At 39.8% G+C, this 14841-nt stretch overlaps 1 protein-coding gene across 6 annotated transcripts in view; it reads right to left on the bottom strand.

Annotated features, from left to right (window-relative positions):
* The window catches only part of Arhgef6 (Rac/Cdc42 guanine nucleotide exchange factor 6), a 121620-nt gene that overhangs the window by 54998 nt on the left and 51781 nt on the right, over positions 1-14841 (bottom strand). For all 6 annotated transcript variants that reach the window (XM_060375788.1, XM_021658313.2, XM_060375787.1 and 3 more), the window contains one exon: positions 2779-2873. In XM_060375788.1, the coding sequence (XP_060231771.1) occupies positions 2779-2873 (95 nt within the window). The remainder of the gene's footprint in view (positions 1-2778; positions 2874-14841) is intronic.

Consider the following 14841-nt stretch of genomic DNA (forward strand, 5'->3'; position numbering starts at 1 on the left):
GAAATGAATTGTCAGCCCTAAATACATATGAGCAACAATAAATGGGTGCAAGGGACAGGGCGGCATCAGAAAGGGGGGAGGAATGAGTGAAAACACAGTACTCATGTAACAAACTGTTGCAGATATAAAAAAAATACATTTAAATGTATATAAAATCCTAAAACAGGTGTGGTAAGACACACCTGCAATCCTAGCACTTGAGAGGTGGACCTAGGAAGATCAAGTGTTTTAGCTTGAAGCTAGCCCTAAGCTACATGAGACAGGCTGTCTCAGAACACATTTTAAAAAACATATACATCTCATATGTAATTCCTAGGGGCGATATTTGCAAAGGAGTTTTGCCGACTAACTCAAAAGGGAAGATCCCAGTAAACATTCCCAGTAACCCTCAGAGCATGAAAGCTCCCCAATCGTCCCCTCTTCAGCTGCAAACTGGAAACTCCCACCTCTTGTTTAAGAGAACTCTGGCACACAGCCAGATTCTCTGTGTGCTGCTCTGTCATAGTCACAGCAAGGAGGGTCTCTAAACTTTCTGCATCATGCCTGGGGAGGTATCTAACCTTTTTGTTATCAGACAGTACACAGTCTGGCTTGCTCAAATCATAATGAGAGGACAGTCAGAATCAGTGGAAATCCCCTAATTACAGTATGAGTAGCAAACTGAGGATGAAGACAGCTCTGACTTCAATTTTACACCTCCTACCCTTGTTTCGGGATTGCAAGTCATCATCTTCCGAATGTGAAATCTCCTTTCCAGGATGACCACCTCAGTGGCCTTCTTTTTTGCATGTCACAGCCGGAAAAGAGAAGGTGCATTTCAGATAGTAAGTGGCAGGAGACATGGTAGAGCCAGTCTGGTCACTTGTCTGTGTGACAGGCAAAGCAGTGAACTTGTCCAGACTTTGCTTTCTTATCTACTCAACAGAGACTGTCAGTTCTCCCAGGAAACTAAAAATGGTGATATGCTGTAATTCCTATAGCACTCTAAGAACTGTGAGTAACATAACACTTCACATTTCACATAATAAAAGCCAAATGCAGGAATAGAAAACCCTTCCAAAGGAAAAATGCTTCCCATGGTGCCATGAGAACAGTTAAGTCAAAATTTAGCATGTCATTGTGCCTAACCAACAGAATTTGAGAAAAAAAAGGGAGAAAAACAGTTAACTACATTAAACTTATTTAAGCCTGAAGTTAGTAGGTTAGACATACTTTTGCAAAAGTCAGCTTTTCCTAAAGTAAGAGGAGAGGATTTTTCTCTTCCACTGTATGAGCTAAAGTTTCTATTTCACTTACAGATCATGATCACTAGCAAAATTTCATCAATTCAAGTAACAAATAAGGACAGTCATTATTTGTTAAATATGCTATCTCTATAAAAGCATAAAAAATAAATGGTCAATATTTTTAAAAATATTTAATACAAATATAATTGTATCATCTCATTCTTTCCCCCCTCCAACTTATCCCCCTCACTTACTCCCCCATTTTTTTGATTAGTAGTGTTAACGTATACGTTTCTTTCACAAAAACTCAGTGTTTAGCTCACACTTTAAAAAATCATTTCAGGTGTAGAACATTTTTGTACATTTTGCTTTCAGAAGTGCTTTTCCATTTCATTATCATTCACAAGTGCCTGAATGAAATACTGGCTTGAATTGCCCTTCTAAACATTTGCAAAATGCCACACTCTTTCCCCTTTGGGAGCATGGTACAAACAGACCTATTCCTTTACAGTGCACTGGAAATGTTGAAGCTAAAAGAGGGATCCCATAATCAACATGGACTTATATAGCCGCGCTAGTGAAAGGATCCTTTGCAGCCATGTCCACAATAGCTAAGCAATGGGATCAACTCAGGTGCCCAACACTAGAGGAATGCATAGGGGAAATTTGCTATCTGTGTACAAGAAAATATGTTTATCTATAAAGAAGAACGAAGATATGTGCACGACAATGACTACAATTAGAAAAAAAAATCATGTTAAACAAAGCCAGCTTCAGGAAGGTGAATATCAGGTGTTTTGTGTGTGTGTGGTAAAAATAGAAGAAAAACTGTGGGGGAATGAAGGCGAGTAACAAGAGGGAGTAGAAAAAGAAAAATGAGGATAAGGGGGTGGGAAACTATGCTTAATACATAAAATATATACTTGTATGAAACATTTTTGGCTAAAAATATTTTTAAAGTAAATTTTATAGAAACAGAGACTACAAGAGTGGTTACCAAAGCTTGGGAAGATAAAAAAAAAAAAAAAAAAAAGGTGAGATGGAGAAAGGACAGCTAAGGAATATAGGAGTACAACTGGAAGTGTATACCATCTAAATATTCTACAGCACAGTAGGGTTTTTAGTGGTGCCAAAAAGTAATTGTGTATTTCAAAACAGCTCATAGCGATTCCAATTACCCTGATCTGATCATTACACACTGTAGAGGTGTATTCAAATATCACATTCCATTCTTTAAGCATGTGCAATTATTTAGTGGCAAGTGTTGAAGTTTTTTTTTTTTTAATATAATGTACAAAAGAGGAAAAGGAAAAATATCCAACCCACAAATTGTTGCCAGCCAAATTTCGTATTAGCTATATTCCTTCCACAGCAAGCAAAGCCAAGCTCTCCAAAGGCAACCTCTTGCACAATCGCTGCTGCCCTGACCATGTTCTTGGCAACCTGTGATCTGTGGAAATTCTCTTAAAGGGCAAAATAAATTATTCAGTGTAACGCCTCCCAGTGCTGACATTATCTCGCTTTATTTCACTAAGGATTTAAAGAGTCTTACTTATTATTAGACTGCAAGGGTCTTAGATAAGTAACAAGAAGAGACTGGAGTTCTTTGGCATAGTCTTTTTCCGTGTCCAAGATGTTCTGTAACACCTGTAGAGACATAAGAATTAAGGTCTCGTAACCATCAAGCAAGTCCAAGGTCAAAACAGAGCTTTATATATTTAAGTCAAATTCCTGGAAAAAGATGTTGCGGTTTACTTAGGCTGGTGCTAGATGTAAGACACATGCAAATGTACTCTATTTCACATTAGAAAATATTTTAATAATTATCTAACAGTTGTATCACATAACTCACATAACTCACATGCACATGATTATTATGAATTATCCACAACTGGAGGAGATTTGCCACTTACATTGTGCTGGTCACATTTATGCTTTAAATAATTTGATCAAGGAAAGGGCTAGGTTAGCTAATAAAGACTCAGTATTCCCAGTTTATGAATAACAAAAGTCTAAAACAGAGATTCAAGAATAGGGCAATTCAAGGATAATTATGACACAAAACATCAAGAATTTGGTTTGTGTATTGTTTCTGATAAGATAAACTGATAGCATATAGTACATACTGAAGTGGGGCTAAAACTGGTCTTTCAGTAAAAACAAAGGCTTCTCTTATGAGCACTTCAAATTAAAAAAGGAGACAGTACTATGAGGACTTTAATAATGAGAACAATTCACTAATTATCTGGTATTAATAACACAAAATCCTTTTTTTTTTGTTCTTTCTTTGAGACAAAGTCTCACTCTAGTCCATAATAGCCTGGAACTCACTATATAGCCTAAACAGGCCTCAAACTTACAATAATCCATGTGCTTCAGCATCTACAGTGCCAAAATTACATTATCAGTGTAAGACACTGTATCTAGCTAATAATAAAGTCTATAGACACAACAACCAGTGTATAACCCCACAAGTTGTCTTTTCCCACCACTTCTAAGTTTATGTCCCACTTCTCAGCCTGTTCTAGAGGCAGACACAACCTTCAATTCACGCAATTACACATGACCAAGTTAATACTTTGCTATATATATTTTTTCACATCTTCTAATTCATTGAACAAATCTCCCCCATGCAATGGCTATGCTGTTTACAGATAAGGAGCTTCCACCATATCTGAAGATGGATACATTAAGTAGGAACCTACAAGACAGAGAGAAACATGTGTGTCCAGGAGAAGCACATTAGTCTACCAAAATGGCTGAAACACACACCTGATACTGTGTGTTTGTGCCTTTCACATTAGATGGGTTATAAAGGGCTTCAACTTCTACAGAATTCAGCTAATTTCTGATTGAAAATATTTTTTAAATGTAACCTGAATTGAATATATATTGACGTTCCCCCTTGTCATTATTCCTTAACTAATATGAAATAACACAAGCCTCTAATCCCAGGTACCCTTGGGCTTGATGGCCACCAGGCAACTTAGTCAGATCCAGTCTCAACATAAAAAGTGGGGAAAAAAAAGGCTGAAGGTGTAGTTCACAGATAGAGCACTTGCCCTAGCATGTGTGTGGCCTTAGGTTCAGTCTCCAGAATCACAAGTGAAAGTGTAACAATCATTAGCCCAGTGAGGGGATGAGTGCTTTTAATCCCAGCAACTGGGGAAGGGAAGGGCAGGTTGATCTCTGAGAGTTGGAGACCAGCCTGGTGTACAAAATGAGAGCAGGACAATGAAGGCTACACAGGAAAACCCTGTCTCAAAAAACCAAACACACACACACACACACACACACACACGGGGGCGGGGGGCAGGCAGCCTAGAGGTTATCTAAAGTAGAGGAGAGGATACAAAGAGGTCAATGTGCAAATGTTAGGCCATTCTATATAATAATCTTGAATATCTGTATCCAAGGAGGCCCTAGAGCCAATACTTCTGGATACCAAAGAGTGACAATACTCACAGGACAAAGCATCATGATTCCCTTTTGAAATGTGGTACGGTTGAAGTAGATGAGGGGCCCAAGGAACCACTGGCCTTTTGATGGCCAACTGAACTAGGAGATGGTATTCCCAACTGTGCTATTGGTTGACAGGCTGCTTCAGTTTTAAGGCATGACCTACCTCATCTTAGATTGTGACATTTTAGGGTCCATTGTGAAGCAGCAGTGAGATGTTGCATAGGTAGGTACTGGGCAAGTGAGAAACACTTTGACCAATTTAAGAGGCTTAACTTCATCTCTCCTGATAATAGCATTTATTAGTATTTCACACTAGAAGTCTCTATTGGGAGAGAAATGCCCTATGTCTTGTGAGAAGTTAAGTAGCATCCCTTATCTCTACCAATTAGATGCCAGTTGTACTCCATCCCAAACTGCACATGCAGATATGACTAACAAAAAATGGGCTCATAAGAGAATGTCATCTTAGTTGGGGATCAGTGACTTAGAAGGCCGCCAAAGCTAAGGGTTTGCTAAGCATAAAAGCACATGCTTATGATCCCAACACTGAGAAAACTGAGGCAAAAAGATGGTTTGAGGTCAATTTACACAGTTAGCTTAAGGCCAGCCAGGGCAAGACTGTAACGAAAAAAAAAAAAAAAAAAAGGAAGAGTAAAGGGTTAAATTATAGGCCTACTGACAGCAACAGCTCATGTACTTTCAGTTCCCCTATTGCTTAGAAACTGTTCTTTACAAATGGAAATTCAGAGGTCTGAAAGTACTGATGCTTTCTGAAATTTGTCCAGTGATGGAATAGAAATGTTACTGCCTTTAAAACAATCCAGTTACAATAATAAAGGCCACTAGAAACTGCTTTGAGATTAATGAAAAGCAAATACAGCTTGTAAAAACTAGTTCTGGAGCTCAGTTAGCAGAGTGCTTTCCTAGCATACACAAGGCCCCCAGTTAGAGTCCAACCACCACACAAACTGGGTGTGATGGTTCATGTTTATAGTCCCAGAGTTCTTGGTAAGTGAAGGCATGAGGACCAGCAGTTTAAGGCCAGCCACATCTACGTAGAACAGGAAGTCCAAGGCCAGTCTGGGATACATAGTACCTTCTCCTAAGCAAAACAAAGCAAAGCAAAGCAAAAAAAAAAAAAAAAAAAAAAAAAGAAAGAAAACAAAACAAAACAAAAAAACAAACAAAAAAACAAAACAAAACAAAACAAAAAAAAACCAAAAATCTATTGGTTTCAATTAAAGTGATGCTTCAAGAAAGTAATTATAGGTGCAAATTCCTATATTAAGAATAAACAAGGTATTTCAATTCTAAAACAGATGTACTTACTGGAAGCACTAATTGGACTCAATGGATGAAAAAAGGGAGGACACAACACAGTACCAGTGAATATGGTTGAAATTTGTTGTTTACATGAAGAAAATTCTCAATAAAAATATTTTTGAAGGAGGGATAGTTTCTAATACCCCATCTAATATTGAAGGGGCTAGGAAGTAGTTATTTCCTTCTGACATAGATAAGCTGGACAAAGTGAAAAATAAACTACTATCTGTGGGGAATGAGATTAAAGAAAACATCAATTCCAAAGAGTGGATAGACAAGCAGGTGCTAGAAATGAGAACTTGCCAGAGCAAGAAGCCTCCACAGGAAGTATGCCAGGGTACTGACAAACTGTCAGGCACTCTCACCGGACAAATCTGAAAGTTGAGAACTGAAGGGGCTCAGTGTCGCTTAAGCATACTTACACTTTTGTGAATTTTCTCCCATTAAAAATAAAGGAAATAAAAAAAAACAAAGGAAATATCCTCAGTTTTCAGGCAAGAGAGGAGGAGCAGTCATTATGACAACAGAATGTTCTGTGAAGGTCACAGACCTGGGTCTCACTACAAGACTAAAATATGTCATGGGAAAATAGAATGTGTCCGTCTCTCCACACCTCATCACTACAATACTGAACACCTGTTCTCCAAGATCTTTTACCCAGCACATCATGTCAGGCTGCCAACACGAAATGGCAAAGGCATATTAAAAGGAAAAGCAACTGAAGCTAGGGGCGTAACAGTAGTAGAGGGCTTGCCTTAGCATACTCAAGGCCATAGGTTCCATATCAGCACCCAATGAAGAAACTTAAGGAAGGGCTTTATTTCTGCTCACCGCTTGAAGGGATAGAACCAATCATTGACAGCAAGTAGCTCCTTATCAGCAGGAATGTAGAGTTGAGACTACTCTATTCCTCACATCAGAGTGAAGAACACGAAACAGAAAACAAATAATGCTGGTATTCTTATTGCTTCTCCCCACCCCCTGCTTTGTATCCAGTCTTGTACTCCAGTTCATGGCATGACATCTCCAACATTCAGAGTGGGACTTTCCTCTTTGATTAATTCTCGTAGGAAACACCCTCAGAGACTTACTCAGAGATCTTGTAGACTAGGTGATTCTAAATCTAGTCATGTTAACGATGAAGATTAACCATCACGCTGTACCTCAAAAAAGGAGGAGGAGAAGAAGAGAGGAACAGGTCTTAAAAGTGTTTATTTGGTTGTATATAGAAGTTGTATTGGGTAGTCCTGCGTCCACTCCGGTAGAATTTACTGTGACAATGGCCACTCTCAGCTGCTCCATCGTAGTATCGAATTCTCCAGTCCAATTACCTAAAATATAGCTCGACAATTGTTTAGACAAATTTGCAGCGCAGGAAAAATTCTCATGTTGTATGCTAGTGACACAAAGTCCAGCATACTTTCATTGACAGCCAGGTTGAGCGATTTGCCATAGGGTATCAATTTGCTCCTGCAAGAGGTCAATCCTCTGATTGAACACCATCAAGCTTCCTTTTAGTTGAGCATTAATTCCTTTATGTACAACTAAGGCATGAGCTACATTGGCTAAATGATTATTCAGGGTCTGAGCAGTCTGCCCAGTATGACTCATGGCTAATGCCCTGGTGGTAGCTCCAACAGCCGTCAATGAGATGGTAGTAACAATGGTGGCTGTAGTTCCAAGATCCCTTTTCTGTCTGAAGAGAGTCATAGCGTGAGGGGCATCAATGGGCATAGGCACCCAGTGAGGCATGCACATGGATTGCTGCAGCCATAAATCATCTGAAGGAATGGGCGGGCATGGGAGTGTTAGCAGGCCTTCTGGTGTTGGTCTCCTTGGTTTGCCTGTGGTATATATGCAAGATTAGAGTCTCACAACAGTGTGATGCAGCCATGATCATTCAGGCCTTTACAGCCATTGAAGCAAGACATTCTCCCCAAGCATGGTTGGATACCATAAAAAGCTAAAATGATACGCTCAGGATGCGAGGCTAAGCACTGCACTCAGGGTCAGCCGCTTTGGACCCAGAGAAGAGCATGTCTGATTGCATGCGGGTTGATGCCCCAGGTCCCGCCTCTGAGAAAAAAGTATTGGACGGGTCTGATGCTCTTTGGGTGGATGACACCTAAATGAACATCTGTACAAAGTCCCAATTCATTTCTAATATCAGAGATCAGACCTCTACTCTTGCCTGATGCGTCTAAAACAAAAAGGGGGAACTGTAGAGAGCTGCGGAATGCTATGCCTTAAAGATGGAGCTGGTTTCCGCCTTCCACCTTCCCGATGGTGAGTGCTCTCTGTCACGAACAACTCCACATTTGGCTAAGGCCGAGGATCTGGCTTGCTTACATGTATGTGGACCTATCTGCATTGCCCCCGTGGCACGCCTGGGTTGGCTACCCAGAGGCTATTTAAGCTGTGGGCTGGCTTTCCCCGGGGTCCGAGGATTGTTCGATGTTCCTGAATAAACTGCATTGAAAAAAAAAAAAAGAACTGAAAAAAAAAAAAAAAAAAAAAGAAGTTGTATTGGGGTTAAAAACTCAAACTGTGGTATCATGCTTTCCCTCCTAAATTCAAGAAGGAATGAAAAGTTCTAATCATCTTTTAAAAAAAAAGAACATGTCTGATAGTGAGCCATCTCACATTTTCATCCCCACTTCAAGCATTGTTGTCTCTGTCACATAACCTGAATCACAATGCCTATTAAAATAAAGAAAAAGGAAGTAAAAGAGTCTGCTAGAGGAAAGACTGCTTTGCTCCTTATGCTGGTGATGGAGCTCAGAGCCTCCTAAAACCTAGGCAAAAGCTCCTCCATTTGCAGAGTCCCTCTGTACTCCTGAAAGAAAACCCATACAACTGCAAGTATTAGAGGTGGCAGGATGCTACCCTCACAGAAAGAAAGAGACAACAGCACTGTAGGGAGATAATGAGCCATTAAAGTGCTTGCTATGCAAGCATAAGGGACTGAGTTTGAGCCACAGAACCTACATATAAAGTCAGATGTGGTGGCACATGCTTGTGATCCTAGTACTGGGGAGGTGATGCCAGACTGGCCATCCAGCCAAGTCTGGTTGCTGAGCTCTAGGTTGCAGTAAGAGAGCCAGCCTCAAAACAAAAAGGTGGAGGGCTCCAAAGGAAATATGCCCAAGGTTGACTCCTTGCATCCACACACGTGCACATACATGAATGTCCACCTGTATATATACAAGCATGAATACACATGAACACACACACACACATACACACACACGCAGGGCAAGGGGGGAAGCTTTCTCATCACATTATTTCCTGTCAAACCACATGAGATTCGCAATCCATGACACAGAACTTCCCTTACTGTAGTTTTATTGGCCGCAGCGTTCATCAGGGAATGCTTGAGATTCTTTGCTAAATTTGCTCAGACTTATCTTGCTGTTTTCAAACTCAAAAGAGCAGCTGATGAATGGAGATCGTTTTTTCCCCCCTCAAAGCACAGGGCACCTCATATAAAAGGATCCAGAGGGCAGCAGACAGAGAAGGCTATGTGCTCTCTAACAGAAGGCCTCAGTTGTGAGTCAGAAGGCAAAGGAGCTTGGCAAACCAAAAAACTTCAGAGCAGTACAGTTTGATTGGGATGAAAGCCCTTCAAACTTACTACGATAGTCTGTGTCCAGCCACTGCCTGGGCCACCTGGTTCTGTCTCCATGAGGATAAGTGAGCATCCATTTGCTGAACTAACCTTCCCTGAATTCAGAACAGAACAGGTGGCATGAAGCCACAGGGAAAATAAAAATACGGCAATCTTCTGTTTTTCTACTCTGGACTATTATTTTCCCATAAAATAAATTCCCTACATTGCCTACAAGGGCTTTGCAATAAACACAGATTTAGAACTAAGTTTTGTTTTTTTTTAAAGGAGAAGGAGCAATGTAAGTATGAAGAAATTGTGAGGTATACCTGTAATTTCTGTACTGAAGTGGTACAGTCACAGGTTCAAAGCCAGCCTAGACTACATGGTGAATTTTAGGCCAATTTGAGACACAGCAAGACCTTGTCTCAAAAACAAAAATAACGAAATGTATGAAAAAATTGTTTTAAGAAGCTAAAATATATAAACAGTGTCACAAGATAGAGTATTCCCAATAAAGGAAGACTATAGTGACCTCAGAAAACCTCAAATCAAAGCAAACATACGTTGTAGGAGTCTGAAGATAATTCTGCTGCCTGTAAAAATGACAGCATGTTGCAAACATCCTTCAAGAGCAAAAAGGACACTATCTTTTGTATTTGTGTCATAGTTGACTTCATGCCAGTTAAGCTGCTTGCTTAACTTTACACCCCCAAGTCAATGACTAGTTAGATAGTGAGCGCCAGGAGAGCTCAGGATCCATAATGAGACCCTATCTCAAAAAGAGGGATGGGGTAAGGTAGTCAGGATCACTGAGATAGCTTAGCAGCTAAAAGCTCATGCCACACAAATCAGACAACCTGAATTCTACTTCCAGGACCCATGCAAAAGGACAGAGAGATTGCTGCACAAGATCAAGTCAGATGAAACCTTACAGCATTGTGGAGAGCTGCTTGTTTTCACCCTTGCCTTCACCTGGAGACAGGGATAGGCAGGATGTTTTGCCAAGTTCACTTCCTTTTGTTTGTGTGTGGATAACACAGACAGGTGGTTGAGGTAAACAAATTTGACCTCTCCATGAACCCCTTCATTGTATTGAGGTGCTTTGCTTTGACTATAAAAAGGAATTGTGGAATAAACCAGGTGTGACAGTTTTCTACTAGCAGTCCTCCCAAACAGATTCCATGTGCAGTGTGTGTTTTTTTAAATGTTTCTTTCAATCCTCACTCTCCAGTCAAGAACTGTTAGACTCTGCTAGTGGGCTCCAACACAGCATGGATTTAGAAGAAGATCATGTAGTCCCACCCCTACCTGAGGAGCTCTTAGCATCTGAGAGCTGTTGGGAGAAGCAGAGTCCATTTCTTTAAGGGAAGAGAAGTTACTCATGCTCCAGTAGATCATCCTTCAATCATGGGAATACATGTAGCAGTAAATGAACTTGGAGGGTTCATTAAAAGACCACAGGAAAGTGGAGAGGGAGAAGTACTGGGGTAGATAGGGAGAAACTGGAGAGAACGAAATGAGAGGTAGATTTGATTGCACACATCTTATGCACACATGACATTCTCAAACAAAAATATAGTGGAAGGAGAGAACTGAATCAACAAAATTATCATCTGACTTCTACATGTGCCCACAGAGACACCATAAACACACACACACACACACACACACACACACACACACACACTACAAGATCTCAAAAGGCAGAGAAAATTCAGGGTGGGAATCAGTGAGTAGAGAGACCAGTGACCAAACATTAGGTAAACCAGTGGGAGGTTGCAGCAAGGGTCATAAAAGCTGGCATGGGACTTTTGGGTTGCCATGTAGCCATCATCTTACAGGTGTTTCTTAGTGTGTGTCAGTTCTGTGAGGCATGTCATTTAGGCATTGTGACTATTAATCTCCACTGTTTACTTGACTTAAATTTAGGTGCTCACCTAAGAGTCACACTCCTGGGCATGTCTGTGAGGGTGTGCCCAGAGAGTTTCAACTGAGGAGGGAGGACCTATCCAGAATGTGGAATGTACCATTCTTAGAGGTGGAGATCCTGACTGAATAAAAGAGGAGAAAGGGAAGGGCAGCACCAATCACCTCTCTCCAATTGTGCTGATTGGATGAAATGTGAGTTGCCTCCTGATAGACTGTATCCTCCTACTTTAGTCTGAGGACTCTTCCTTTTGTCAGGTATTTTGCTAGAGTATTTTCCTACAGTATAATACAGGAATTTCAGGAAATAAAAAATCCAATCTTTTGAGAGACATTTCAGTGGGGGCCATGCTCGACTAATTGCAGGCATGGCCGCTTATGCCTGAACAAATTTCCTCAGGCAATTATCACTGCCTATATTCCTTTCAGTTCCTCTCTGCTTATAGCTGTGCTGTGATTCTCTTCATAGAGCCTTACAGTTCTTTCCATTCAACCCATTCTCTCAGTGATCCTCAAATTTTAGTTTAAATGATCTCCCAAACCACCTTTGTGTTCAGGGAAAAAAAAATTGAAGAAGGGGTCAGAATTGTTGATCAAAACATTACTGCCCATATCCATAAGCAGAGATGTACATAGCAAATCATTTGAGGATCCCATTTACCTATAGTTTTAACAAGATACCCAGGTACTTTTGTTACAAAACATTTTTGACCACATTTTTTAATTCTTGGCTCTGTGGCTGATGCTATCACGTTTGTTCTGCATTCCCAAAGAGACCATGGGTGCCAAAACCCAAAAGCCATGTAAGAGCATGTCTGACAGTGAAGATGTGAATATGCATACAATCCCCCCCCCCCATTTTTCACCTTTTTTATCCCTTCTCATGTATAACAGAAAGTCATAATGGGCAAGGAAAGGCAACGAACAGATGTTTGTTAGAAAAATAAGCCAGGTGTGGTGCTGTACACCTGTAATCTCAGTATTTGGGAGGCAAAGAGAAGCAAGTGGATCTTTTCTAGTTAAAGGCCAGCCTGATCTACATATCAAGTTCCAGGGCAGGCAGGGCTACATAGTGAGACCCTGTCAAAACAAATAAATAAATGCATAAACAAATAAACAAATAATAAAAGATAGATAGATAAGTAAATGTAAGAGTCCTCACTCTTGCATGTGCTGGTTATCTGTTTCCCCTTCCTCCTTTCCTTCCTACATTTCTCTCTTCTCCTCCTCTCTCTGTCCCCTGTTTCTCTGGGAAACTTAATTAATACACAGTACCAAAGTAAAAGGAGTTTGTATTAGCAAGGGCTCACTGAATGGACATCCTTAAGAAAACCTCCAGTAGGAGACAAGTACAGTTGATATGTGTACATGAAGGAGAACAATGAAGAATACTTTATCTTATTTTATGTTATAATATATATGCACATAAACACATACTTACATACACACATACTTACTATACACACATAAAATGTACGTAAACATATGTACATACACATATATACATATTATATATTTCTCAAGAAAAGTTAGGTGTTAGTGATCATTTCAGATTAATGAGTCTAAAAGTGGTATTTATTTTCTTTATACTTTTTTCAAAATTGTTTCAATGTAATTTATGTTATTTTTAACAATAAAATGTTAGATAATACAACTAGTAAAGGATATCTAATACTTGTATTAACAGTGCTTAGACGAGAGAGTTGATATAAGATTAGATAGGGACATATTTCAGGTGGAATAACTTTACTTTCTAGTTTTTCTCAATGGGATAGTACTTTTTATTTGACTGAGATATCCATAGATAAAAAGGATAATCAGATCACTTGGACATACTCTGAAGCCACAATTTTTCCTAAATATTCAACTCCAAAGTAGTATGGATTAAAAAAATAAATAACCAACACCAATCTCTTTATGGCCATAATCTAGCTATAACACAATGTATATGTACTCAATAATAAAACAATAATAAGCCAGAGATGGCAATAGATTCCTGGAACCCTATAATTTGGGAAGCAGAAGCTAGAAGATTGTGCATTCAAAGACAGTCTGGCCTATATGTTGAGTTCCATTTCAGCTTGGCCAAAAAAAAAAAAAAAAAGTGAGACTGTCTTAACAATAAATACATAAATGAATGAATGAATAAATAATAAATAAGCAAACAAGCAAGCAAGCAAGCAAACTGGGCATGCTTACTGTCCCAACACATTAGAAGCAGATGCAGGGGAATTAGACATTCAAGGCTATCCTCGAGTATATAGCAAGTTCGTAGTCAGCCTTAGCTATAAGAGATGCTCAGGGAATCTTATGAAAGAAGGGGGAGATAGAAACACCTGGAGAGGACAGGAGATCCACAAGGAGAGTAAAAGAACCAAAAAATCTGGGCCCAGGGGTCTTTTCTGAAACTGATACTCCAACCAAGGACAATTCATGGATATAACCTTGAACCCCTGCTCAGATGTAGCCCATGGGTTCCTTAGTAAGGGAAACAGGGACTGTCTCTGACATGACTCAGTGGCAGGCTCTTTGACACCCCCCTCCCGAGGGGGAAGCAGCCTTGCCAGGCCACAGAGGAGGACATTGCAGCCAGTCCTGAAGATACCTGATTAGCTAGTGTCAGATGGAAGAGGAGGAAGGCCTCCCCTCTCAGTGGACTGGGGAGGGGTATGGGAGGAGAAGAGGGGGGGGGAGAATGGGATTGGGAGGGAAAGAGGGAGGGGGCTACAGCTGGGATACAAAGTGAATAAATTGTAATAAATAATAAATTAAATCAAATTAAAAATAATGAGCTTTAGACAAAAGGAAAAGAACAAGCAATAAAATAGTAAAAATTATTAAGTAATATTAACACAAAAGTTCTACATATTTTCCATTTGGGTCAGTATAAATTACCCAAGACCCTCTCTTTTCTTTACTAAATATGAGATTTGATATAATATATATCAAAATATTTAAAATATATTTCTGTTTTTGAGCCAAAAATTGAACTAATAGGAACCCGCCCTGCAGATTCTTATCAAATTTTATGGCTAAAGTGCTTCCTGAAGAATTGTTTATAATGACTAAATCTAGAAACACTATATAGGCTTTCCAACAGAAGGTAGGTTATGTAAACTGCAGTCCATCCAAAGTCTGTGTATAGTATCAGCATCTGAGAATCACAAGGGTTGCTCTCTTACGTGTGTTAGATAATACTGTATCACTGAGCTACCTCCACCTCCACCTCAACATTTTAAAGTATTGCAGTCAGAAGATAGTGATAACATGGTAGAGTGCCATATGCTTACAGAT

This window comes from Meriones unguiculatus, chromosome X (assembly GCF_030254825.1).
Source record: "Meriones unguiculatus strain TT.TT164.6M chromosome X, Bangor_MerUng_6.1, whole genome shotgun sequence".
NCBI classification, from domain to species: Eukaryota; Metazoa; Chordata; class Mammalia; order Rodentia; family Muridae; genus Meriones; species Meriones unguiculatus.